The sequence below is a fragment of the Leiobunum rupestre genome, chromosome 9, assembly GCF_980474605.1.
Source record: "Leiobunum rupestre chromosome 9, qqLeiRupe1.1.hap1, whole genome shotgun sequence".
Lineage (NCBI taxonomy): Eukaryota > Metazoa > Arthropoda > Arachnida > Opiliones > Sclerosomatidae > Leiobunum > Leiobunum rupestre.
In genome coordinates this window covers 9,340,180-9,365,253 of record NC_143392.1, presented here as the reverse complement: position 1 = coordinate 9,365,253, position 25,074 = coordinate 9,340,180, and the positions used below count along the sequence as shown (strand labels likewise).

The following is a 25,074-nucleotide window of genomic DNA, read 5'->3' as shown; positions in this document are numbered from 1 at the left end:
CTTGTGGTACGTTAGTGGTACAAAGGCGATTGATATCGGAGCTCGAGAAGTGGGGCATTTGCCCACTTTAGTGTTTTGGTCGATTTTCAATTTAAATGTACCCCACCACCCGCGTAGGCACTATTGACATATTTGAATTTCGTGCCATTTGATACAGGTGCCATATAACTCGTTCGCGTTTCGCTACCTTATTTCCAAAACCAGGTAACTCGAAAAACTTGGTTTTTATACAAATTAATTTAAATGAACGTGTTCGCGTTTCGCCGCCTTATTTCCAAAACCAGGTAACTCGAAAAACTTGGTTTTTATACAAATTAATTTAAATGGACGTGTTCGCGTTTCGCTGCCTTATTTCCAAAACCAGGTAACTCGGAAAACTTGGTTTTTATAAAAATTGATTTAAATGAACGTGTTCGCGTTACGCCACCTTATTTCCAAAACCAGGTAACTCCAATAATTCTTTTCCGATAACATTCCTCTTGGGTTTATTAAGTTCATGATTGGAAATTTGTTCAAATTTAAATTTAATATTTAAAATAAAGTTAATACATCAGTGGGATTGTGTGTACTTAAATGTCCGTGACATCTTGTTCTTTTTTTTTAACCAAATAATGTTTTTTCGTTTAGACAGACTTGGTTGAAAATTATATTTTTACTTGGTGCTGATCATTTTTGAACTACGTTTTCGGTTGCATTATTAAATTTTAATTTTAAGTGAGATTTCTGGCGGGACCCCACAGCCCGCCTACGGACTATTGTCATATTTGAATTTCGTGCCAACCAAAGCTGAACGGGCTAATCTCACACTCGATTTGAAACTGAGCCCAGGCTTTATTATGAGAATGATACGAGCCCGAGAAGCGAACAAAACTTTGTGGTCATTGAATTTGAGCCCGAGTTGAGACCATTATAATATAGCGTAATTTTGTGAGCCTGAGCTGATACCAATATAATATAGGGTATTACTACGAGACGAGTTCGAGCTGAGACCATATTATGGTTTGCGAGTCCGAGCTTAGACCATATAATTCTCATGAGCCCGATATGAGACCATATTATCATAGGAGACCTTTTAATTTTTGAGAGACCGTATGAGTCCATTTTTGCGCGTTTGTTTCCTTTGGCCACTGGGGAGCGCTGTAATGTTTTCCTCTTCGCCTTCACGGCCAACTGTTCGCGCTATAGCTATAGCTATAGAGTCTTTTAAGATAAGTAAAAAAAGTGAGTTGGGGTTCTGCTAGAATTAGGTGAATAATTTAGGGTTCCATAGAAAAAAAAGAAAAAATTGGGAATCACTGGTCTAAAAATTAATTTAAATTAAATTGTTCCAGGTATTACGGAAAATTATTTTCAGATAAAATTCCTCTTGGTTAATGTACAAGATGATTGGAAATTTGTTCAAATTTAAATGTAATATTTAAAATATAGTTAATACATCGGGGGGATTTGTGTACTTAAATGTCCGGGACATCTTGTTTATACCGATGGAATAATTGGCTGTTTGGTCTAGATCATGGAGAAAATGGAATTGATTCAGTGATTTTACGCGACCCTAATCTATATGATGACGAAATTTCTAATAATATTTGTAATTTGTTTGGCCCCATGCACCTAGTATTTTTGAAAAAATGGCCACGTTACTAAAACGAAAAATGATCGAAATAAAGATGGAACAAAATGTTATAGTTGATCAATATTATTTATTCAACGTATGGGCTACACTCCATTAAAATACAATAATACAAAAGAGAAAATGAGTCGTAATCTGAACAGAAAGTATAGATATGATGAGTCTCCACGTAAAGCTCATTATTTTGCTAATTTTGGAGTGAATCTAATATTAAATCTACCAGGAGGATAATATATCAAAGCAAAATAATACTCGGGGAATTTCAAATAAATAAGGCAGTGGTTACGTATTTTGTGGTGAGATAAACAAATTATTCTAAATTACTTCGTCCAACAAGCGGTATTATCACAATACCGCTCAATGGAACTTTGTATCATCGCGAAATTAACGTTAAATATTTTTTCATAAATATCATAATATAACGGCAAAAAAGGGGCAAATAAATGTAGATATACATTCAACATGTACAATATTACGGTTTTTTGTTTATTTACAGCGTCGTATTAATATCGTTGATCACAGTTCCATTTTGAAGACAAAAACGCAATTGTCTCACACATATACACGCTTTAAAAAATCACGGGAACACGGTTGCGAGTCTGAATTTCGCTCAAGTTTCCATCTCTGTAAATTTTAACGATGTAATGGGTCAGATGGGTTTTCGGAACTTCCTCTCGGAGCACCAATGTAGTTGGCGCCGTCCTCCTCCTCGACTCGGTTTTCCCGTTCCTTCCTCAGCCCGACTTAGCCGTTGGCGAGGCGCCTTCAGAATGAGGTACTGGGAGGTTTGACTGGCCTGAACGAGCCGCTTCTTTGCGCCGGGCTGGATTTGGCGTTCGTCCACGACCTCGGGAGGGTGTTAAAGTCGTGGAAAGAGACTGGACGTAGCGCTTGGCTGCCGCTGTGCGACGGAATTCTGGCTTCGCTTTGGTAAGCTGGAGGCGCGAATGGCGCCAATTCGGATTCGACCCTGTTTGTAGGGACGCTTTCTGCGGGACCAAAGAACGGACAATTACTGTTTGCATCCTCTCAAGTCTATACTATATGTATGGCACCTAGAGCGACAACGTCATACGAGAACTGCTACTCTGGGATATTAAGATTACCTCTGTGATATAATATATATTTGTAATACTGCATTTAACCCTGTTATATTAAGATTTGCTTTGTAATATAGCAGGTATCTGTAATATTGCGTTTAATCCTGTGATATAGCGTTTAATTCGGATGCACTTCAGTATTTCACTAGTTTTTGTACTCGATATCCCCCTGCCTATAACTATTGCATTGTATTTCACTTCATTACTATTGTATTCCATTATTATATTTCATTATTATACTTCATTCTTATACTTGATTATTATTTGCATTATATTTAACTACTATATAACTTTGCTAATATAAGGTCTGTCTGTTTCTCCATCCTTTGCAATTAACCTAGTTTACCTTTGTATTTTTTACCAAATCTGTTTTAAATGATACTCTTCCATGTATTTTTAAATTTGTTTTTGCTGTGCTCTTTGTGAGCCGCCCTGTTACAAAAGGGTGTCGAAGACGGCAACAATAAAACCTTAACACCTTATAACCTTAGTGTTGTAAAGCTTGGGTCACACGGGCAGTGTTTTCCTGGTTTTCTATATTTTCTAGTTTTACCGCCTTTTCCCGTGGTTCTGGCGCGCAGGAACACGACTGTACACACGGACAAAATTTGCCGGATTTTATCACAGCGAGCGCTGCCGGGGAACAAGAAAACGGATAACTTTTTTTGAGGGGCGTTGGGCTCTACCAGTCAGTGAGCGTTATGCCGTCACGTGGTAGACGCAAAAATTCTTAAGCCTACTTTTAAAGACTTTCAAAATCACTCCTTATATCACGTGACAGCGAAACGCTCGCTGATTAGTCGAACTCAAAGAGCTTCAAAAACCGGGAAAATAAAGTAGAGATATTTCAACATTTTTTTCTCCGTGTGTACAGTCGTTTTCCCGTGCGCCAGAACAACGGGAAAAGGGGGTAAAACGAGAAAATATAGAAAATCCGGAAAACACTGCCCGTGTGAACCAGCGTTAAAGACGGAAAAGTTTCCGCTCGGAAAATATTCCGGAAAATGATCGAGGCCTTTTTTCCGGAAAATTTTCCGTATTTTCGAATATAAAAATAAAACTAAACCTCTAGACTAGCTTTAAACTGATTAACAATGTAACACTATTAATGTTTTGTAGTATGTTTACTGATATTAGACATTTTATGTCGATAAAAAGTTTAAAACGTATTAAAAACCCTTAAAAAGTAATTTATGTTTAAATTTTTTATTTTTCGGCAGTTCGGAAAATTTTCAGGGAATTTCTCCACATTTTATTTTTCCGGAAAATTAACAACACTAAATAATATATACTTATAGCGTAACTGAATGGATTGGCGTACCTTGAGTTGTTCCCTTCCAACCTTTCGGTGCCTTTGGTCGATAGATGTCCACGCTGACCGGAGCGACGGGCTTGTAGATGGGCTCCGGCTGCTTGCGTTGCCCCGGCGGGTGATACTCCGTGGAAGGGTCGTACTCTTCCGGGGACAGGTGGTTGGCCAGCTTGTGCTCGGCCGCTTGGATGATGGACTGGGCCATGAAGCTGCCGACCACGGGCGCCAACTCGACGAAGGCGGCGTCGCAGCTGCCGATGGGCGACTCCATGGCGGCCTCCCAGGGGCTCTTGACCAGTTTGACCCGCGGGTTGAGGGCCACTGGCGGCGGGAAGATGTCCGCCAAGAGGTCGGCGTTCTGCATGGAGGCCTTGCGCGCTTCGGTCTTGGCCTTGACCCTCTCATCGTCGACGACCCACTCCTCGGCCTTCTGCTTGCGCTTGGCGAAGATGGCCGCCCCGCGACCGCAGGGCGAGTTGAGGTCGCGCACGATATTCATGCAAATGTCGGGGCTGACCACGTTGTGTTCGTTGAATTGTTGGCCCGCTGACTTGAGTTTTTGCATGTCGACTATTGGTCTGGGAGCCATGATGAGTTTCAGCTTGGGCGGACCCTTGCTGACCTTGATGTACGGGGCCGTCAGGTCAGGGGTCGGGGGCTCCTGTTCCGTATCCGTTATTCCACCGTCGCTCGAGTAAGCGTCGAGGCCGGCTACAATATGGTTAGAAAATTAATTAATTTAATTTAGTATAGCTTTAAAGCTAGGAGCAACAAACACGAGGAGAACGCAGCTAGCCTTTAAACACGCTAACGTAGTGTTGCGTACAAATTTCATTGGACGAGCCTTTAGGCTGAACGTTTTAAGGGCGGGGGGAAGACAATTTCCGAATTTTCCCCTAAAGCTAAAATGTACGCAAGAAAATGCACGACTTTTAACGGGTTGCGTTCTTCTTGGGTGGGGTGCTGTGTTTGTTGCTCCTAGTATAAAGCGTAAAAAACGTGAAAAAATACGCTCCTAGCATGTGCTTCCATCTATTGGTATATGCAGAAAGTAATTAAAAACGGCTATAGCGCGATACTAAATGAGGGATCCGATTTCGAGAGCCATTGTGGTTTGACTAACTTGTTTCGATTTTAATTTTTGCTGACATCTATTGAGCGACAGTCGAAACGAGTTGGAGTATCTCAGTTATAATAAATTGTAATTTGAGTTTTTAGACTGGGTGTTTAACACCTATTGAATAATTATAAGTCGAACACGGAACGTACAATAAGGGGACCCAAAAATGCTCAAATAGGTGATTTCCAGTTATTCATCACAATTATTCTGTGATTTTCATTGAGTTCTTTAAATGTTCGGGTGATTTGCAGTAATTTCTAACAATTTTTTGAGTGATTTGCAGTAATTTCTAACAATTTTTGGGTGATTTTCAGTAATTACAAAAAATATTTTGGGGATTTTCAGTAATTACTAACAATATTTCGATGATTTTCAGTAATTTCTGATAATTTGTCGGTGATTTACAGTAATTACTAACAATTTATCGGTGATTTCCAGTAATTGCTAACAATTTGTTGATGATTTCCAGTAATTGCTAACAATTTGTCGGTGATTTCCAGTAATTGCTAACAATTTGTCGGTGATTTCCAGTAATTTCTAACAATTTGTCGGTGATTACTTGTAATTTCTAACATTATTTAAATTTGGGTGGTTTCCCCTGCGTTTCCTCAATTTTGATGGTGAATTTTCGCCATTTCCTCCGATTTTTACACCTAATTACTTGAGTGAACCCCCTTGCTATAAGGTACGATTTAAGAATAATTTAATTTCCGCCAATTTACCGTAAAACTCTTTATTTTGGATGAACCAAAATATAATTTTTCGTCAACCCCAGATGTGATATTTGTTATTCATTTTAAAAGGTTGATTTAAAGGTTCGAGGCGGGTCTATAAAAGGAAAGCGGTAACGTGAACCTGTCGAATGGGTGCTGTAGACACGAGCAAACAACTCTCCGAGCGCATACGCGTCCTGCCTCTACATTTCAGAGAGAATCCAGGCTCGTCTGCCAAACTCCCACTCTTCACGTCTCCCAACACTCACTCTAGAGATCGCTACTTTTTTCAATTTGGAAAACACCACCTTCTCTTCTATTATTTGAATCCCCAACAAGTTCTCAATTGGCTAGTCCGAGTATTATTCGCTAATTCCTAATTTCAATTCTGTCATGTTGCGCTGCTTAGTATAGCTCAGCTATTTTAGTTTTTTTTTGGCATATTAATAGATTGCGAGTGGGCCCAACTCCCGATTCGATACGCCACTGTTATAGACGAGTCTACTGCGTGAATATGCGTTTTGCTATCTCGAAAATGCACGGTCTTTTGGCCTCGAAAATACACGGTCTTTTGGCTTACACTGAAAATGGGACTATAACAAGATAAACTTAAAGGAGTAGAAACTATATCGAAATCTAAATCTGCTAACACGACTTGTTTTTAACGAAACTAGCGCCAATCACTTCTAGATTTCGTTATACCTGGTGGCGTAAAGGTGAAATTCGTCGATCTTCAATTAAATTTAAGATAATTTAGTTTAAATTTTTGTTAGAGGTATCACCGCCTACCGAGCTAGTTTTAAACTGTCTGTGTGAAAGCTGTCTGCTTATTTAAATCTACAAGTCGACCACTATATTCTAGCGCATTTAGTTGATAGGAATGAGAGCAGATGGCGCTATATTTTGTTAAAGTATGAATTTGGATGGCGTATCAACGAATTTGATGTTTTTGACCATGGAATTTTCTCGTGAAAGATATTGTACGAATCTATATTTCTATTGCCTTAGTTAAATAAATAACTCAACGTGCTTTCATAACTTACTACCCCTAAATTTCGAAACACTTGAATATGCACATTATTTGAGCGATAGAGCTAGTGCCGTTGACTTACATTCGTGAACCCACTTGTGTGACCTTTTAACTCTCTTGTAGAACATATTGGCTCCTTTTGATTTTTTATTGGTATCTGCCGAGAGCGAATCTGCTATTTTCCGACACAATTCCACTTGCTCCTCCACCGTTGGGTAGATGGCGCCAGGTTCCTCGTAGAAACTCGAAGACGTGTACATTTTCCCTTTAAGAAAATAAAAGTTTATTATTTTTTCTAAGCGATTGGTTTTTTTAACTGTCCTATGTAACCCCCAGTTTTGTTACAAAATTTAATTAACTTATTTTTTAACTCGAACACAATCCTATTATTTACATAAGCCCCTTGGCGTTCGACTGCTTGAGCAATGCTTCGGCGCGTACCGCGTAGAACACTTCTACAGGCGTAAGTAGACCAATTGTAGACCAGATTTCTTCCTAGATTTTATTAAAGATAATATAAAGCTAGTACCCTAGATTCGAAATAACTGTCACTAGAGGTCGGGGACGGTTAATCATTATCAATGTTTAAATTGATTTTTTTCGGGAAAAAAATGTAAACAAAGAAATTTACCGGTTAATATTTCGGAAAATGATTAAAAAACATGTATTATTCGTAAAATTTTAGCTTTTTATCGAAAAAACGTCGTTTTTCCGATTAATATTACAAATTTATCAAAAAATTACTCGGATAATAGAGAAATATAAATTACTTGATCAAAACGTTTTACGAATAATTTTGAGAACTTTATCTATTGAATAAAAGTTAACCATCCCCGACCTCTAGTAGTCACTAGCGTTTACCCACTTCCTGCCGGAACTCCGAACAAATTAGCTCCATAGTTACCATGGTAACCAACTATAGGTCGCGTGCTTGAAATGGGTAAACGCTTCGTTACAAAACCGTTAATCAGAAAGCTCTCAGAATTCGAATCTAGGGTACGGAGTTCTACATTATCTTTAGTTTTATTAAGACATTTTACGATTTCTCCGATTTTCTCGTTTCATAATGTTGGAATAATTTCTAACTTAAAATAATTAATACAGGGACTTAAAAAACGCTTGTTCTCATCCCTCTATCGGCAAAAAAATTGTAACTCATTCTGCGCATGTGCGAAGGTAATTTGTTTGGTAGCGTCTTCTGTTGGTGTGAGTATGCAACGCTCTACTTTTTTGCGTTTTTTTAAATGGAAAAATAATATCGTTAAGAGCTGTAAGGTGGCGTAATTTACGGCATTTTTATATCACCTTCGCACCTGTGCACTAACTTAATGACTATTTTTCCCGATAGAGGGATGGAAATATGGCCGCTTACAAGAGATATTTATATAAATATTAAAATTTCTTTTAAATTTATCCATGGAAAGATTTAAATAATTATTTTATGCGTGTCTCTTCATTTTATAAAATAATTATTTCGATTTTTCGTGACACTCTCCTCGCGAACTATCGACATCTATGTTTAGGTATTGTGATTAAAAATCAGCCGAACTTAGGCTACGAAGTTTGAGAGGGTGGTATCAGCGGTTAATGCTGTACTCGCACATTCTTGGGTACATTCTTGGTGGCACCGAAAAGTTCCTGTACTCATTAGTCCGAATTTTTATGAATCATTTTCAATAATTTAAATTAACTTCAGCTGGTATTATCAACAATTTGAACTAACGTCGTCTGATATTAAAAATTATCTGAACTAACGTCACCTGATATTACGTTATTAACAGTAATTTTAATAATAATTTGAACTAACTTCGCCTGGTACAAACAATAATTTTAACTAATTTTGCCTGGTACAAACAATAATTTTAACTAATTTCGCCTAGTATGAACAATAATTTGAACTAATGTCACCTGGTATTAACAATTATCTGAACTAACGTCGCTTAGTATTAACAATTATCTGAAAAAAGGTACTGGTAATATCAATATTTTAAACTAACTTTGCTTGGTATTATAAATAATTTTAACTGACTTCGCTTGGTATGAACAATTATTTGAACTAACATCGCTGATATTAACAGTAATTTGAAGTAACGTCGCCTGATATTAAGAGTAATTTGAACTAACGTCGCCTGGTATTAACAATAATTTGGACTAACTTCGCCTGGTAATATCAATGATTTGAACTAACTTCCCCTGGTATTAAAAATTAATATGAACTAACTTCGCTTGGAATTAGCATTAATTTCAACTGACTTCGCTTGGGATGAACAATAATATGAACTAACTTCCCATGGCATTAACAATTATCTGAACGAACGTTGCCTGATGTTAACAGTAATTTGAACTAACGTCGCCTGATGTTAACAGCAATTTGAACTAACGTTGCCTGATGTTAACAGCAATTTGAACTAACGTTGCCTGATGTTAACAGCCATTTGAACTAACGTTGCCTGATGTTAACAGCCATTTGAACTAACGTTGCCTGATGTTAACAGCAATTTGAACTAACGTTGCCTGATGTTAACAGTAATTTGAACTGATTTCCCTTGAGATTAACAATAATTAGAACTAACGTCGCCTGATATTAACAATAATTTGAACTAACTTCACCTGGTATTAACAATTATCTGAACAAAAGTCACATGGTATGAACAATAATTTGAGCTAACTTCGCCTGGTATTAACAATTATCTGAACTAACGTCACCTGGCAATATCAATCATTTGAACTAACTTCCCCTGGCATTAACAATTAGTTTGAACTAACTTCCCTTGGTATTGGCCATAATTTCAACTAACTTCGCCTGGTATGAACAATAATTAGAACTGACTTCGCTTGGGATGAACAATAATTTGAACTAACTTCCCCTGGTATGAACAATTAGTTTGAACTAACTTCCCCTGGTATGAACAATAATTAGAACTAACTTCGCCTGGTAAGCAGGGATGTAGAGTCATTTTCGTCGGCTTCGGGCGAAGGTTGGTAGGCTCCGGTGGACACGCTGCTCGAGTAGAACTCCGAGGTGGAGCTGGTAGTGGCACTTGTCGTTTTCATCTCGCTCTGTTGAATGCCTCCCTATTTCATTAAAACGAATTTTATTTATTTATTTAAAAGAAAATTATAATTTGACCTTCTCCAAAATGCAATCGGTATTTCATTAGTTGGGTAAATGTTTGAACCAAAAAATTCTACGAATTCTAGAAGACGTACGCTTATAATATTTACGAACTTTAAATTTCATTCCGTACACTCGGAAACTTGGTTAAATATTAATATATTTCAATGGAATTATTCTTATAAAATATCGTTATAAGGTACTTTTCAATAACATAAAATCGACCGCAAGGTTAAATAGATTAAGTTACGTAATTGAAATATAACTTTGTTAAATAAAAATGCAAACATATTCCAAAATCCCATTTTTACGTTAAATCAAACTTACTCAGACCATGATATAATCCTTCGAGTTTAAGTAAGTTATTTAACCAAATCAGCTGGAGTGAATCGTATTATTTGTAACTACAGACGAAGTTAGTTGGGAACCGAGTACTCCGGGCTGATGACTCGCCAAGAATTGGTTTTATTAAAATCTATCCCCGAAGCAACACCGCCGAGTCGCTGAGCAGGGGGCAATGGCTGACGATTTGCCCGAGCGCCGCTTTCTCAAATTCTCGACTCTGGGAGTCACTCCGAGGTCCATGCCAAACCCGCAACCACACCGAGCATCGAAGGGATTTTAAAAATAGCCCGATTGTACGTTATAGAGAAGTCCCCTTTTTTCCGCTGTCTTGATGAAGTGCTGGCGAATACAACCACTGGCAGGTATATGGGATTCACTGTACGCTGGCAGAGTGGAACGAAACGCGGCTAGTTTACCACGTACCCCTACATTTCCCCCTACGTCAGAAATACGGTTAAAATAATACTCAATCGAACCACATAGACTACTTCCTAGTTTAGTTACCGCTCGTAAATATGATTTTCCGCTAATCTTATATTACGACTGTAGTGTTGTGAACTACGATGTTGTTGTTGGGAATTGTCGCGGTTGGAAAAGGATTGTCAGGGTTGTTCTTATCACCGCGATGCCGGTGCCAATAAATTGTCGCCGAATTTTTGCGTATTTTCAAGAAAGTTAGGTTGATGTTGTATATGACGTTAATTATTAAAAGGGTTAACTTATTTGGTGTATATTTTTTATTTAAATTAAAAATTAAATTTTATCTATGCGAGTAAGTTTATTCTTTTATTAATGATATTTTGTGTGTAATAACTTGTAAAAAATATCAAGGTTCATAGATAACAATTCGGGAGGTTGGAGCACCCGTAAATTAAATTCCTTCAGTTGCTTTAACAAAGTGAGGTATTAGATAATAATTAATTATTTAAATTTCTAGTTGAATTTATTATATATTAATTTAAGCTTATACAATTAAATAAAAAGTGTTCAATTTACTTTTCCGACATTTCATTCTGACTATTATTGACAGAAAAAATCTAGCTCCAACCTCCTTCATTTTCTATTAACCTTGTCCGTGTTAAGGACAATTAGAATACTAAAATATCAAAATCACAAATGCAAATCTACTTCATCAACCGTAAATCGATTAATCGGTTAAGGTCACAATCGATTTCGTTAATCGTACACACACATTGGCTCGCTCTTACCAAGCCGTTTTCCCGCGCGAACTCCACGATATTGAAGTCCATGGGCGGTGCGCTGAGTGGCCTGCTGGCTTTGGGCTTGGGCGGCACGTTGGGCGCCTTTTTCTTGGAGGGTTCTTCTCCCTGCGTATTTTTTAACGATTCGGTGACATTGTCGACGTTTGCGTTTAGCGCGTTTCCCGGCGGGGGTCGTGACCTCTCGTTTAACTCAGGTATATTAACGCATAGAGGGCCCATTGTTGGCAAAGGTGCCAAAAGATCGGGAAGCCAGAGAGAGAGAGGTTGCGGATAAAATAAAATGTATAGGTACAGATATATCTCTTAAGGAAAAACTATTGCTAGCATTGAATATAAGGAGATGTTCTGTCTGAAAGCGAGTGAGCGGAACTTTCCAGATCTATCCTTTTCACCGGCTAGCGCTGTCAAAGGCTGAAAGTTTTATTTAGGATGTTGACTGTTTTAACATATTTTTTACCTCTGACAGTAGTGTGAGGTTATTTTTAGCTTAATCGCGTGGTAAATAAACCTAACCTGGCAATTCTAATAAAGGTAAGAAGGCCTTCCCATTTCTTCGTTTTTAGTTCTGGGTGAGATGGGTTTTGTGTGTATATATATAGATAGGGAAATCCGAAATCGACAAGCGGCCGATGAACGGGTGGCAAGAACATTGACCCTAAGGAGCGACTTAAGCATCTTGTTTTACACACTTTTTTGTCATAAATTTTTCAGCCTCCCAATAAACGTTTCTGGATTTAATAAAAACCTCCAAAGGGAATTTTTGCCGCAGTGCCAGATGCAGTCTGCTAAAAATAATATTTTAAAAAGACTAATTTTTAAAAATATTATTCAAATTTTGCCAAACGGTTAAAAAAATTGCTTTATCTTTTTTCGAGCTCAGAGCTCCCACCAAAATCTGGAGAAAACAAATAGGGAAATGGGGGATTTTTCAGGCTAGAAATAGGGTGAAATAGGAAACAAATTTTGAAAAGTACGAACCAAATAGGGACCATTATTTACAAAAATGACTTTTAAAATAGGATATTTCTAAAATTGACTTAGTTTTAATTTGTAAAAATATTTTATCACAAAAATTACTTATCTTTACTCAAAATTATATAGTTTACGACAGTTGGGCTCATTATGAATTCAATTTAGCCGAGCTCGTGGCGCCACCTAATGTAGTAAATTATAGCTATAAACTTGAATCGATACAATTCTGGTTAAATATTATATTACTAGAAATAGGGGGATTTAGGGACCAGATTCCGATTTTAAGGTGGTTTAGGGACCTCGAAAAAAAGTAGGGGCATTTAGGTAATTTAGGGACCTGGTGGGAGCCCTGCGAGCTTTTTCGATTTGATTTAATTGAAAAAATAATTTGAAAACGTTAAGCAAGTCATAGCGCCAAAAGGGTCACTGTAAGGCTTAATCCAATCTCAGACCACTAACATCAAATTGGACTCGTGTATGGTGCCATAGATATTTTAGTGGCTGGATGGGGGATAATAATAATAATATATTCTTAGTGTTTTTACGAGTCCCATTGCATATAAGTGGTCTGATGCGGCCTCTATCGTCTGTTTCTATAAGCTTTGAAAGTTAATATTAAATTTTTAAGAATTATTTAGAATAAGAGCTTTGAAGGTTCTTATTAAATTAATATTAAGTTAAATAATAAATATCTATATAAATATGAATTAATTAATTAATAATTAAATTTAAAAGGCACCATTAAAATGTATTCATTGTCCTTTAGTGACAAATATTTTTAGTCTGGCGTTACGTGTCCCGTTGCATATAAGTGGTGTGAGATAAAATTAAAAATGCACTCTGCACAAGCGCCATCTATTATCAGAAAAGATGAATTCTTAGTATGCAATTTCCTTTCCGTTTCTACAAAACTTAAATAGTATTTGCTTTCGAAAAACTGTCGTAGATGGCGCCACTAGTAGCGTTTTATAAAGTAGTAGCACTCCGTAACATTAGTGACTGCAATCACTCTACATTGACTAACATACGGCCAAGCTTATTTTATTTGAAGGTTTATTTAAAACTCAGTGGAAAATGAATCGAGGGTATTGGGTGGGAAGACGCGTCCTTGTAAACCTGGGAAGTTCTTTCTTCTCGTCATATCAGTGGTTTCAGATGAATCTGAATCTATTTCGGGACCCCCGACTAGTCATCTTGATTTTATTTTTAATCTCATTCCCCGGATGATTTCGACACCCTTACCTCATGTCGCCCTCGCCCACCCCATCCAGGATTAGGAACAAAAACACAAACGGAATGCAGCCCTAAGAAATGTCTTCCACTAGGATATTCCGACGCTATTTTTAGGGATAAATTCCAATATTCTTTAGGCCCATTTAATTTTAGAAATATCTTTGACAATCTCGATTCAAATGGTTTCTTAATTGCTCCGCGGAATGTCGCCTAGATTTGTTTCTGGAAGAAAATGTTAGAAAGCCATTCAAGCTTTGTTTACAGAGCCATCTTCATTATGTTTCGAATCGCGTGGTTATTAAAGAGCCCCTTCTTTTGTAACTCGTGTAACCAAATTCTGGAAATCATATTTCGTGATATTTTTTAAGCCCAATTTCCGGAGATCACGTGGGAAACTAGTTGGGGGGCTAGGTTGTCTTAGCTACACCACTGTGAGAATTTTTTATTGATGTCTAATTAATTGATTACGCTTATTAAATTAGTTACTTGGGCACCGAAAAAATAGGTATTTATATCTGACCTGAAAATTTGTGGTTTTGATGTCTTGGGAGGGCTGGGTAGCGATTGGCTTAGGCATCAAGGGTTGGTTGAATATTGGCGAGGTCGGTCTCCAGATGGAGTGACTTTCCATGTTGGTGGCTTGTTGCGACTCGAACTTGGACACTTTAAAGAGACTGGAGCTGGTAGACTCGATGGACTTGGAGATGTTGGTGGCGCTCATGGCGTCGGCCACGCGATGGAAATCCCGCGTGGCCTCCTCTAGATCTTGGATGATGGACGACACAGGCTTGGAAGATGTTTGGTCGATCGCCGCTTCCGCATCTGCGTTCGTGAGTGGAGCCATTTGTCCAGGGCCCCCCTCCTCCTTGACGAAGGATTTCTCCTCTCGGAGGAATGTCCTCTTTTCAGAATTGTCCGTTTTCTGGCGTGTCTGTTCCGTCTTCAACTGATGGAAGTGTTTGTCGTCAGCCGATTGCTCGAAACTGACCACTTTCTCTTGGCCGCCATCTTCGCCACTGACTGGGCTCGAGAAAGGTTGCGGGGTGGCGAAGAGCTGGGAGGACAGGAGGACCGCTTTCGCGTTGAAAGTGGGGGCGATTGAAGGCTGAGGTGGTTGTAACGGGAGTTGGACTTCTGGTTTATATTCGGGTTGGGCTTGAAACTGAGGCTTTTGTGCGTGAAATTGAGGTTGCGGTGCTTGTTGAAATTGAAGTTGAGGTGAAAGGACCTCTGGTGGTTGAATTTGTTGCTGTGGCGAAAATTGCGGTTGAAATTGGGGTTGTGGAGAAGGGGCTTTTTGTGGTTGAAATTGTTGCTGTGGCGATAATTGCGGTTGAAATTGGGGTTGTGGAGAAGGTGCTTTTTGTGGTTGAAATTGGGGTTGTGGAGAAGGGGCTTTTTGTGGTTGAAATTGTTGCTGTGGCGATAATTGCGGTTGAAATTGGGGTTGTGGAGAAGGCGCTTTTTGTGGTTGAAATTGTTGCTGCGGCGATAATTGTGGTTGAAATTGTTGCTGCGGCGATAATTGTGGTTGAAATTTTTGCTGCGGCGATACTTGCGGTTGGAATTGTTGCTGGGGCGGTGCTTGCGGCTCGAATTGAGTTCGTGGCTGTGGTTGTTGCGGCAAAGGAAATTCCGGATGTTGAAAAGACGGTTGAGGCGGCAGCGATTGCGCGTGAGGTGGTTTCTGGGGTTGTTGAAACTGCGGGTGTTTGAAATGCTCTTGATAAAATTGGGTCTGTTGGTACTGCTCTTGGATTGAATGACCAATATGCTGTTGCTGGTGGTCTTGGTGCGTTTGTTGATCCAAGGACGGCTGGTAGGGGAATTTCACTTGCGGGAAGAAGGGTTTGGATGGCGAAGTCGGCGAGCCGGCGATTGCCTCTTGCTGCTGATGCTGCGTATGTTCGAAATGTTGCGTCGTTTTAGTTTCTTGTTGGCGAATCTGAGTGCTACTTGTTTGGTGGATGGAAGTCGTCTGCAACCTTTGATCTTCGACGAAGGTCTGCGAATAAATAAATCTTTTTGTTTTAATTCAAAGATGGAAGAAGTCGACCATCGAGCTTTCAAATAACAACAACAAATACGGTCTCAGTCTCACCTTAGTTGCGTTCTCCACCCCGCTGTAGTTATCTTTTTGGTTCAGGGGGGTCGCTTCGGTTCGTTGCGCGGTGGCCTCCACGCTGGTTGTGGTTTTAACCTGTTGCGAAGGCTGCGGTTGAGATGGCGGTTGCTGGTGCGGTTGCTGGTGCGGTTGCTGTGGCGCGGCGGAGGGAGCCACATTCTCTTTTCCTAACGCGGATCTGACAGAAAGAAAGAAAAGTATTTCCAACTAAGAATGATTGCGTGGCATTGGTTGCGCGTCTGCTCCTAAAGTTCATTCAACGAAGTTCTCCATCTCTTCCCTTTGGAAGATTAGTTACCTAAATTTAGTTTTGAGAATTTCGGGGGTGGGCATCTGGGGGATACGCTTTTTTAAAAGTGCCAAAATCGCCGACTCGGTGTCATCTCTTAGGCGAGACGTTGCCCCCCCCCCCCCCTCATCTCCCTCTCACGGTTTATGACGGCATCAAAGAATTTATTTTTAAATATGGGCCGGGTTTAGACGTAATTACGCCACAAAGTGGGGATCCAAGCGTGCGGTTTTAAAAATTACCATGTCTCCTCTATTCGCGGTTTGAATATTATATTATATTAAATTATATTATATTATTTTTTTATTACTCCAAGCGTGCGGTTTTCAAAATTACCATGTCTCTTCTATTCGCGGTTTGAATATTATATTATATTAATTTTTTATTACTCCAAGCGTGTGGTTTTAAAAATTACCATGTCTCTTCAAAGTATTCGCGGTTTGAATATTATATTATATTAAATTATATTATATTATATTAATTATTTTTTTATTACTCCAAGCGTGCTGTTTTAAAAATTAACATGTCTCTTCTATTCGCGGTTTGAATATTATATTATATTATATTATATTATATTATATTATATTAATTAATTTTTCATTACTCCAAGCGTGCTGTTTTAAAAATTACCATGTCTCTTCTCTTCGCGGTTTGAATATTATATTATATTAAATTATATTATATTAAATTTTTTTATTACTCCAAGCGTGCGGTTTTAAAAATTACCATGTCTCTTCAAAGTATTCGCGGTTTGAATATTATATTATATTAAATTATATTATACTATATTAATTAATTTTTTATTACTCCAAGCGTGCTGTTTTAAAAATTACCATGTCTCTTCTATTCGCGGTTTGAATATTATATTATATTATATTATATTAATTAATTTTGCATTACTCCAAGCGTGCGGTTTTAAAAATTACCATGTCTCTTCAAAGTATTCGCGGTTTGAATATTATATTATATTATATTAATTAATTTTTTATTACTCCAAGCGTGCTGTTTTAAAAATTACCGTGTCTCTTCAAAGTATTCGCGGTTTGAATATTATATTATATTAAATTATATTACAAAAAATAATTTTTGTATTACTTCAAGATATAATATTAATAAAAGGCTGATTACTTCCCGTAATAGGTGTATAAGCCTATGACGTCACTGATTAGAGATTTAGCATTAACTCAGTTTCATGCGAGTACAGATTTGTTGGAAAACATTCCCTGATATTTCTGTCGCCGCCAAAAGGATCCAATATTTGCCGCTCCCTTAAAATCATTGGGATCTTCCGTGGAGAAAATATTGGATGTTAGAAACTAAATGTAGTTATCCCTCAAACTTCATTTTCCATTTTATCTTGGTGATCTTAGCATATAAGAATATAAGCCACTTTTACGAACCATTTGTTCGCAATTAACCCCGCTATAATTAGCTAAAGTATTACTAACACTCTGGATAATACGAATTTAAGATTTCCTGAATTCCTGCTAAATTAGAAAATAAATTAAAAGACATTAACCCGAGCTTAATCTGGCCATCAAAAGTGCCGATCTAAAACCGGAGAAATAACAATTTATTTAATATTACGACAGATGCCCAAAAAAAATAATAATTCGTGAAATTAACGAAAATCTTTCATTGAGGGAAAGAATTTGGCAAGCGAATATGTTTTTCTCTTAAATTATTATAGTTTAAAAACGATCCTGGTGTAAAGATGAGGAAAAAGAACAAAAATTAAATATATTGTCGCTAATTTGGCACCCACGCTTTTCAAATATTAAAAATTTGGCTCGATCAACCGAATTTTTGCAGCCGCATGGAGAATCGGTCAAAAACGCCGCGATTACGAGCGTGTCCGGGTAAGTGAATAACGTTAGCCGGTTACGGTAGGTTGAAACCTAACGCCTACCTGTCTTTAGCACTTTTGTCTTTTTTCGTTTTCGCTTTCATCTTCTTGTAATTTCGTATCGTCGAGTAGACAACGGCGGTAAAGAGGACCACCGCTAGGATTCCGCACATCAGCGGCACGATAGTCACCCTGGCCATGGCCCGCTTGAAGCCGACCACGGCGTTGGCCACGTAACCCATTTTGACCGCTTCAAAATCTTCTTCCTCTTTCGGGTAATTCCAGTTAGTCTCGACCCAGGGGCTATACGGATATTTGAAGTTTTCGCAACACATGACGGGTCGTCGAGGTTAAATCAATCCTGCCACGCCCTTCCATTTGGAAAGGTGCGAAATTAACTAATTGATGACTATTGTCAACCCCCCCGCGATACACCCAAAAAAAAGGTAACACTCGCGACTAAATCGTTCTTGTTTCTCTGATTCACCTTGATTTTCGTGCGCGCTCTCTTTGAGATTGGGAGTGATGTAAAAGTAGCATTTGGACCGCGTGGTGGCGCGGTTTGGCTAACTGTCTTCCGTATCACTGCAGAGGCGAAGACAGGACTGGAGACGGTTCCCCCCAACTGCCCCGAAAGCGAAGAGCACCCGGGATCCGTGCGCAGGTTGATGGCGTCTCTAGCCCGCGTAATCTTATTCAAAGAAATGTCAGGGTGGGACCGAGGATGGGGAGGGTGGCATGATGAAGGAAAATATAAGAAACGCGACGGTGCATTGGTTGGTGTTACATAGCGGAGGACCCATGCAGAAGAGCGGCCTGTTGATGATAAAAGTGTTTTATTTTGGCAAGTGTCCCGAATATTCCGGGGACGAGGGGTGCCAAGGAACCCAACAATGTGCCGACTAGAGCAAGCCGCTATAATTGTGAACAGGGAAACAGTTTTTTCTCAAAGTAAAAATACATTATTTTAGATTTGGTTGTTTTAATTTTAAACGCTAGCTTCAACGGTGTTTTTGTAATTTTGTTTTCCCCGATTTCAGCCCCCGTCTTTACAGGTGGATGTTTTTACAGGCGATCTACCAACTTAAAATGTATTAAATGTTTTTAACAAAATTATAAAACAAGTTGGTCGAGCCAAATTACCCGGAGATAATTAAATTTGATTAAGGTCAACATATTTTGACGGATATAATTAGTAAAATCTAATGCAACTACAAGTCTCCTAAATTGATACGAGGTAGGTTAAGCTCGCAGTAGAAAACGATTAGTGAGAACTTTTATGGAAATTAGTCTGCGCGCAATAAGACTACGTCTACATTCTCTACAATGCCATTTTTATAAATGCTTTTTCTCGCGTTACCAGCACACTCACGTAATATTTTTTCAAAAGGTTTTGGCAGGAAAAGCCTTAAACATCCATTAAGCTTCCGGTCTTTCACCAACCAGCCAGCAAAAGGGTACGCTTCTAATACTTTCCACGACATTCAATATCCCAAACGTAAAAACTGGAATTGAATTTCAAATTCCCCAATATCCTCCTGCAGAAAAGAATGGTTTTTGTTTGACCTTTAGGTTTGAGCGGGGGGAACAGTAACTAATTAACGGGTCACAAATCGGTTACAATAGAGAAAATTTATCTCGGCTTTATTTCTTCTTTTTGACTCTACGAACCTCTAAAGCGACAGTTGATTACTAAAAATAAATCAAACCAAGCTCGAGGACTCGATTGAAAGAAAGAGAATTTAAGCCTTGGCCTTTATCTTCAAAGCTTATCTCGACGCAACCCAAACCAAACCCTCCCTTTACCTCTACGGTGCATTCTTTTAGACCTAAATCCAATATTTAAGACAGTGGTGGAAAATAAGTTTAAATGGTGGGCCAAATTCAGAATTTAAACAATACATCGAACCAAGGTTGTGAAAATGACAACGAACCACGAAATTAAAGCCTGGCGAATTATTTGTAAATAAATGCGTTTGAGCTAAAGTAGGACTCGCGATTAACGAAATTAAATTCAAGACTATATTAAACCCAAATGACTATAAAATGGAAATAACTACGGTGGGCCATTGATAATGTTAAAGCTCTAAATCACAATGTCAGTGGGGGCAAAATAATATTACCCAGCTATTTCACATCACTGATTTAAAAATGCATATTCCAATTCTTATTTCTCCGGGGCAGTACTCCCACGGTCATTTAAAGAATCATCAATTATTGTTAGTGTTGATCTACGATTGGGGTGCATAATGGAAGCTGCAGGACTGCATTTTTGGCTTTTTTAAAATCCCTTTTTCCGTCTACGGTCGGGATCATAAAAGAAAAGTTATCCCCCTTACTTTGTTGGGTTATGAGCCAAGTTAAACATCTCGAAATAATGACGACGCAGAATTTTAGTAGAGCCTACAGGGCATTTCTCTTATATTATTTTTATTATATTTACCGTACTGGTTTTGCGTGGGATTTCAATCATTAGGGCTTCTAACGCTATAAGATTAACGTGCTAAGCCTAACGTTCGTTTTTGGTCTATTTTTTCAACAAAGGAAATACATTCTACGGTGTGTATTTGCAATACTCGGTAACTAATTAACCACTTAATCTACGGAAATTAAATATTAATTGCGTGCATTTTTAAACATCTACTTTCCGATAAGCCGAAAACAATTAACTAATCAAAGTATCTAAAACCAGAAGTATATAAAATCTATTTTACGAGAGAAGTGACCATAAAAGTGAAACGTGTAACCGCGCAAGTTCCAGCAGTTTCTAATGGCATAAATTTCATTCTAAATAGAGTAGGAATACACCACGATCGATGTGAAATGTAAAATTATGAGATAATTGAAGTAATTATAAAAGTCTCAAATTGAAAAATGTTTGTCATTGTCGTAGGCATAGTCACTTTAGTCAGGGCCGGATTAACATTATTTGGGGCCCCTAAACCAATTCAGACCCTACTTTTTGACTTTAAATAATGTTAAAAAAGAAAAAAACATTTATTTCGAAGACGGGGGCCCCTGTGTCATGGTACCCTTGACTAGTAAAAGCTAACCCATCCCCAGACTTGTGTCGTAACGGTCTCCAAATTTAAAATTTCCATCTGTAGTCTGAGATATTCGAAGTTACATCTTTATGCGTGCGAGTCTATTTATATATCAATAAATCTGACTAGATTTTACTCGCAGATTGACGGAATGAGACAACCTAAAAGTTTTACAAAATAACTATTTCCCAAGCACAATTTTTTCCTCCAAAATTTATTTTGGAAAATCAGAGGGAGTCTGCGAAGGTATGTTTTGGCGCGAATAAAATTATCAGTACATTCAGATGGATACTTATCTTTAAGGGATATATTATATATACTTCTGAAACTAGCACTTTAAGAAAAATATATTTGGGGAATTTCACAATTTTAAATGAATTAATATTAAGTAAATGTTTAACTTTTGCAAAATGTGGAGATAGTAAAAATGTGGTGAGGTTTACCTGATGATTTCAATATTGAGTGCGTCGGTGGCTTCGTCTACAACATTCATCGCTTCGTCGTACGTGACCATTTGACATTTGACACCATTAATGGCCACTATCAAATCGCCTTCCTTCATTTGATGTTGAGCCTTGCTCTTCCGACGAATCTATTTCCCCCCAATGAAGGAAAATAATCAGGTCAACTCGTAAAACTTTAGATACATTTTCGGGTTAAATTAAAGGTATAGATACTTCAAAAGAAGGCTTCTTTGAAAGTTTGGTTTTTATGAGAGAGATGGTAGGAACAGGGGTGGGGGTGTGTGGGTCATAGAGCCATGTGGGAGATTTCAGTCGGGGAAGTTATTTAGTGATGGCCCAAAAGAACGTTTGTTTATTGTAGAGAAATACGCGGAGAGTATTTGCGATAGAAAAAAAGAGAGGAAAAATTGGATTTTGGAGTTCTAATATCTTGTTACTTCTCCGACTGGGGATTTTGCACGAATGCTTCGGTTTGTTACATCCACGATTTCGGCACGCGCTAATGAAAATTGACGTGGGTTTGATTGAACTTGGCGCCCAATTTATTTTCATTTTTAATAATTAATATTAAAATGACCTTCTTGAAATGTAACATTTTTTCGTATTTTAGTTTTTTAAAATTATTTTTATCAGTATACGAATGTTAAGAAGGGTTTGATTGAACTCGGCGTCCAATTTATTTAAATTATCACTATTTAAAATAGCTAAAATATTGTTTAAAATCACCTAGTTAAATGTTTATTTTAATTTTAAATTATTAATTTTTATCGGTTGACGAATGTTAAAGAGTGTTTGATTGGATTTAGTATTATTTTATTTGAAATTTAATATTATTTATTTGAAATTCAATATTTTTTATTTGAAATTTAATATTTTTTATTTGAAATTTAATATTATTTATTTGAAATTCAATATTTTTATTTGAAGTTTAATATTATTTTATTTGAAATTTAGTATTATTTTTATTTGAAATTTATTATTATTTTATTTGAAATTTAGTATTATTTTTATTTGAAATTTAGTATTATTTTATTTGAAATTTAAATAATTTTATTACTATTTAATATTATTACTAAAATATTGTTTAAAAATGCTTAAATTATTTGACATTTAGTTTAGTTTGACCAGTTTATTGAAATATTTATAATTGGTTTATATTTAGAAATTTTCTATTATTTTTTAAATACTAGAAGAAATGGTTAGAAAATTAATTCATCATTGCATTTTATTTAAATCAAGTAGCTTTCAAATTATTTTTAATCGCTCTATTTTCAAATAGAAATACGAATTGGTAGTTCATGGAGCAAAAATTAGCAGACTCATTTAAAGTTAAATCAAGATGTCCACGGCATTCGCTTTCGGGAAAATGACAAATTGCCGTAGTTTAATCATCTCTGAGAGGAAAATAATTAGTTTCAACCTTTTTTAAGTTCCTAAAATAGAGCGAGTCTGGCTGCGGAGAGTGACTGTATCGCGGACGAAAACGCGAAACAAATTTGGCTACTCCGAGCAATCTTCTTAATCAAAAATAGGGGTTTTTTAAAATATTTGGATTGAAGCCCAAATCCAATGTTCAGCCCTTTCTTATACCCGTACCACTTTCTTAAGGAAAATTGTATCATCGCTAAGTCAACAAATACGGTACTGGGGAAAAAAGCGCAAGTACTTTACCTTGTTAACTGTTAAGGGCTGTCCCGTACCAGCTCCACCGGTTAATCGGAAACCCCAGGGTGATCCTCCGAGTAATTTGACAGTTAGACGCTCCTCAGATGCCATGATGTCCTTCCGATTCTTGGTCCGATTAGGTTTAATTAATTAAGCGGTAGAGACACGAAATGACGTAGTAGTAATCCAAAATGTAGCGACACGGTTATTGCCAATTTTAATTTTTAATTTTAAAGTAGCGGAATATAAAATTGAAATAAATGAAGCGAAACTTTACGAAGAGCTAAGGCTTAAGCGACGCTTGGTTTTCGCGTCCGATACCGGTGACTGATAATTATTTGTCGGTTATCAAAGGTGGCCAGGTGATGGACTGAGAGAATGGAAAAATCAAAGAACCGAGCGGCGAATGGAGGACGCGAAAAGAAGATAGGACGGAGAACGAGAGAGAGAAGGAAAAAGTGTTATTACCCGCAAAAAGTGTGTTAGGCCTTAGCTCTTCGCAAGGCCCGAGTTGGAGGCAGTTGAAATCACCGCTTCTAGCCTCTCTAGGCGGTAACCCAGAAGTGAAGATTTCTAAAATTAAACTTTTTCGGCCCCTCTTCGCCGCGTCTGCTCCAACGATGTAATATAGGCATGAAAGCGAAAGTTTACGTTGCTCGCTTCTGGGGACGTTTCTACTTACCTAAGCTTGTAAACTGCGGTTCCCAGTCCGCGTCCTACGAAATGCCTATCGCTGGATGTCTTTCGTTAAACAGCCTCGCGACCAGATGACCTTCAAATACTACTGATCGTACTGTTATTGTTTATAATGAGCTTATTTGCTTAGTGTTCATTTTATTTCTACCCCAACCAGTCCAAAAACGCCTTTCGAAATCGTTTTATTTTGTAGGATTTTAGACATATACAGGGTGCTGCCCAACTGCTCGCTATCGTTGGCTGAACCTCTGTGTTGGCAAAACCGGCAGGGTCGTCGTATACTGAGAATAACAAAGGCTAAGCACTCGAAGTTATAATCGAGAGCAAATTTACACATTATTTACCAAATTTTCAGGTCTGACCATTTTTTTAAATTTTCGAGTCTGACCATTTTTTTAAATTTTCGAGTCTGACCATTTTTTTAAATTTTCGAGTCTGACCATTTTTTTAAATTTTCGAGTCTGACCATTTTTTTAAATTTTCGAGTCTGACCATTTTTTTAAATTTTCGAGTCTGACCATTTTTTTAAATTTTCGAGTCTGACCATTTTTTTAAATTTTAGGGTGTACAATTTGTTTGACAAACTATTTGAAATGTAACCAATTAATTTAAGTTATTTCGTCTGCCAACAAAATTTCCCGTCTCACCATTTTTAATTTTTTTTAATATGACAAATTTCACAAATTTTCAAGTCTGACAATTTTTTTTAATTTTCGTGTCTAACAAATTTTCGAGAGTAACAGTTTTTACAAACTTTCGTGTCTAACAAATTTTCGAGAGTAACAATTTTCACAAACTTTCGTGTCTAACAAATTTTTTAGAGTAACCATTTTCACAAACTTTTGTGTCTAACAAATTTTCGAGAGTAACAATTTTCACAAACTTTCGTGTCTAACAAATTTTTGAGAGTAACCATTTTCACAAACTTTCGTGTCTAACAAATTTTCGAGAGTAACAATTTTCACAAACTTTCGTGTCTAACAAATTTTCGAGAGTAACAATTTTCACAAACTTTCGTGTCTAACAAATTTTCGAGAGTAACAATTTTCACAAACTTTCGCGTCTAACAAATTTTCGAGAGTAACCATTTTCACAAACTTTCGTGTCTAACAAATTTTCGAGAGTAACCATTTTCACAAACTTTCGTGTCTA

At 37.5% G+C, this 25,074-nt stretch overlaps 1 protein-coding gene across 3 annotated transcripts; it reads right to left on the bottom strand.

Annotated features, from left to right (window-relative positions):
- Positions 1-1,706: 1,706 nt before the first annotated feature.
- Positions 1,707-23,799, bottom strand: LOC149926457 (uncharacterized). 3 transcript variants are annotated; one of them, XM_090159452.1, is made up of 9 exons: positions 23,233-23,799; positions 21,541-21,689; positions 15,895-16,096; positions 14,314-15,798; positions 11,574-11,693; positions 9,833-9,980; positions 6,988-7,170; positions 4,052-4,753; positions 1,708-2,619 (listed from the first exon to the last, which is right to left on the bottom strand). In XM_090159452.1, exons 1-9 carry the CDS (start codon positions 23,335-23,337, stop codon positions 2,396-2,398), a joined length of 3,318 nt encoding a protein of 1,105 aa, XP_090015578.1. In that variant the 5' UTR covers positions 23,338-23,799; the 3' UTR covers positions 1,708-2,395. The 3 variants fall into 3 exon arrangements, with proteins under 3 accessions (XP_090015579.1, XP_090015578.1, XP_090015577.1); XM_090159451.1 differs by lacking the exons at positions 21,541-21,689; positions 23,233-23,799 and adding an exon at positions 18,117-18,712; XM_090159453.1 differs by lacking the exons at positions 11,574-11,693; positions 21,541-21,689; positions 23,233-23,799 and adding an exon at positions 18,117-18,715 and having other exon boundaries at positions 1,707-2,619.
- Between the last annotated feature and the right edge of the window lie 1,275 nt (positions 23,800-25,074).

Coding starts and splice junctions, on each gene's coding strand:
- LOC149926457 (XM_090159451.1), bottom strand. CDS start 18,388: ATGTGTTGCGAAAACTTCAAATATCCGTATAGCCCCTGGGTCGAGACT. Junction 15,799..15,894: donor GGGTGGAGAACGCAACTAAG/GTGAGACTGAGA, acceptor ATTTATTCGCAG/ACCTTCGTCGAAGATCAAAG. Junction 7,171..9,832: donor ATCCCTGCTTACCAGGCGAA/GTTAGTTCTAAT, acceptor ATTTTCTTAAAG/GGAAAATGTACACGTCTTCG.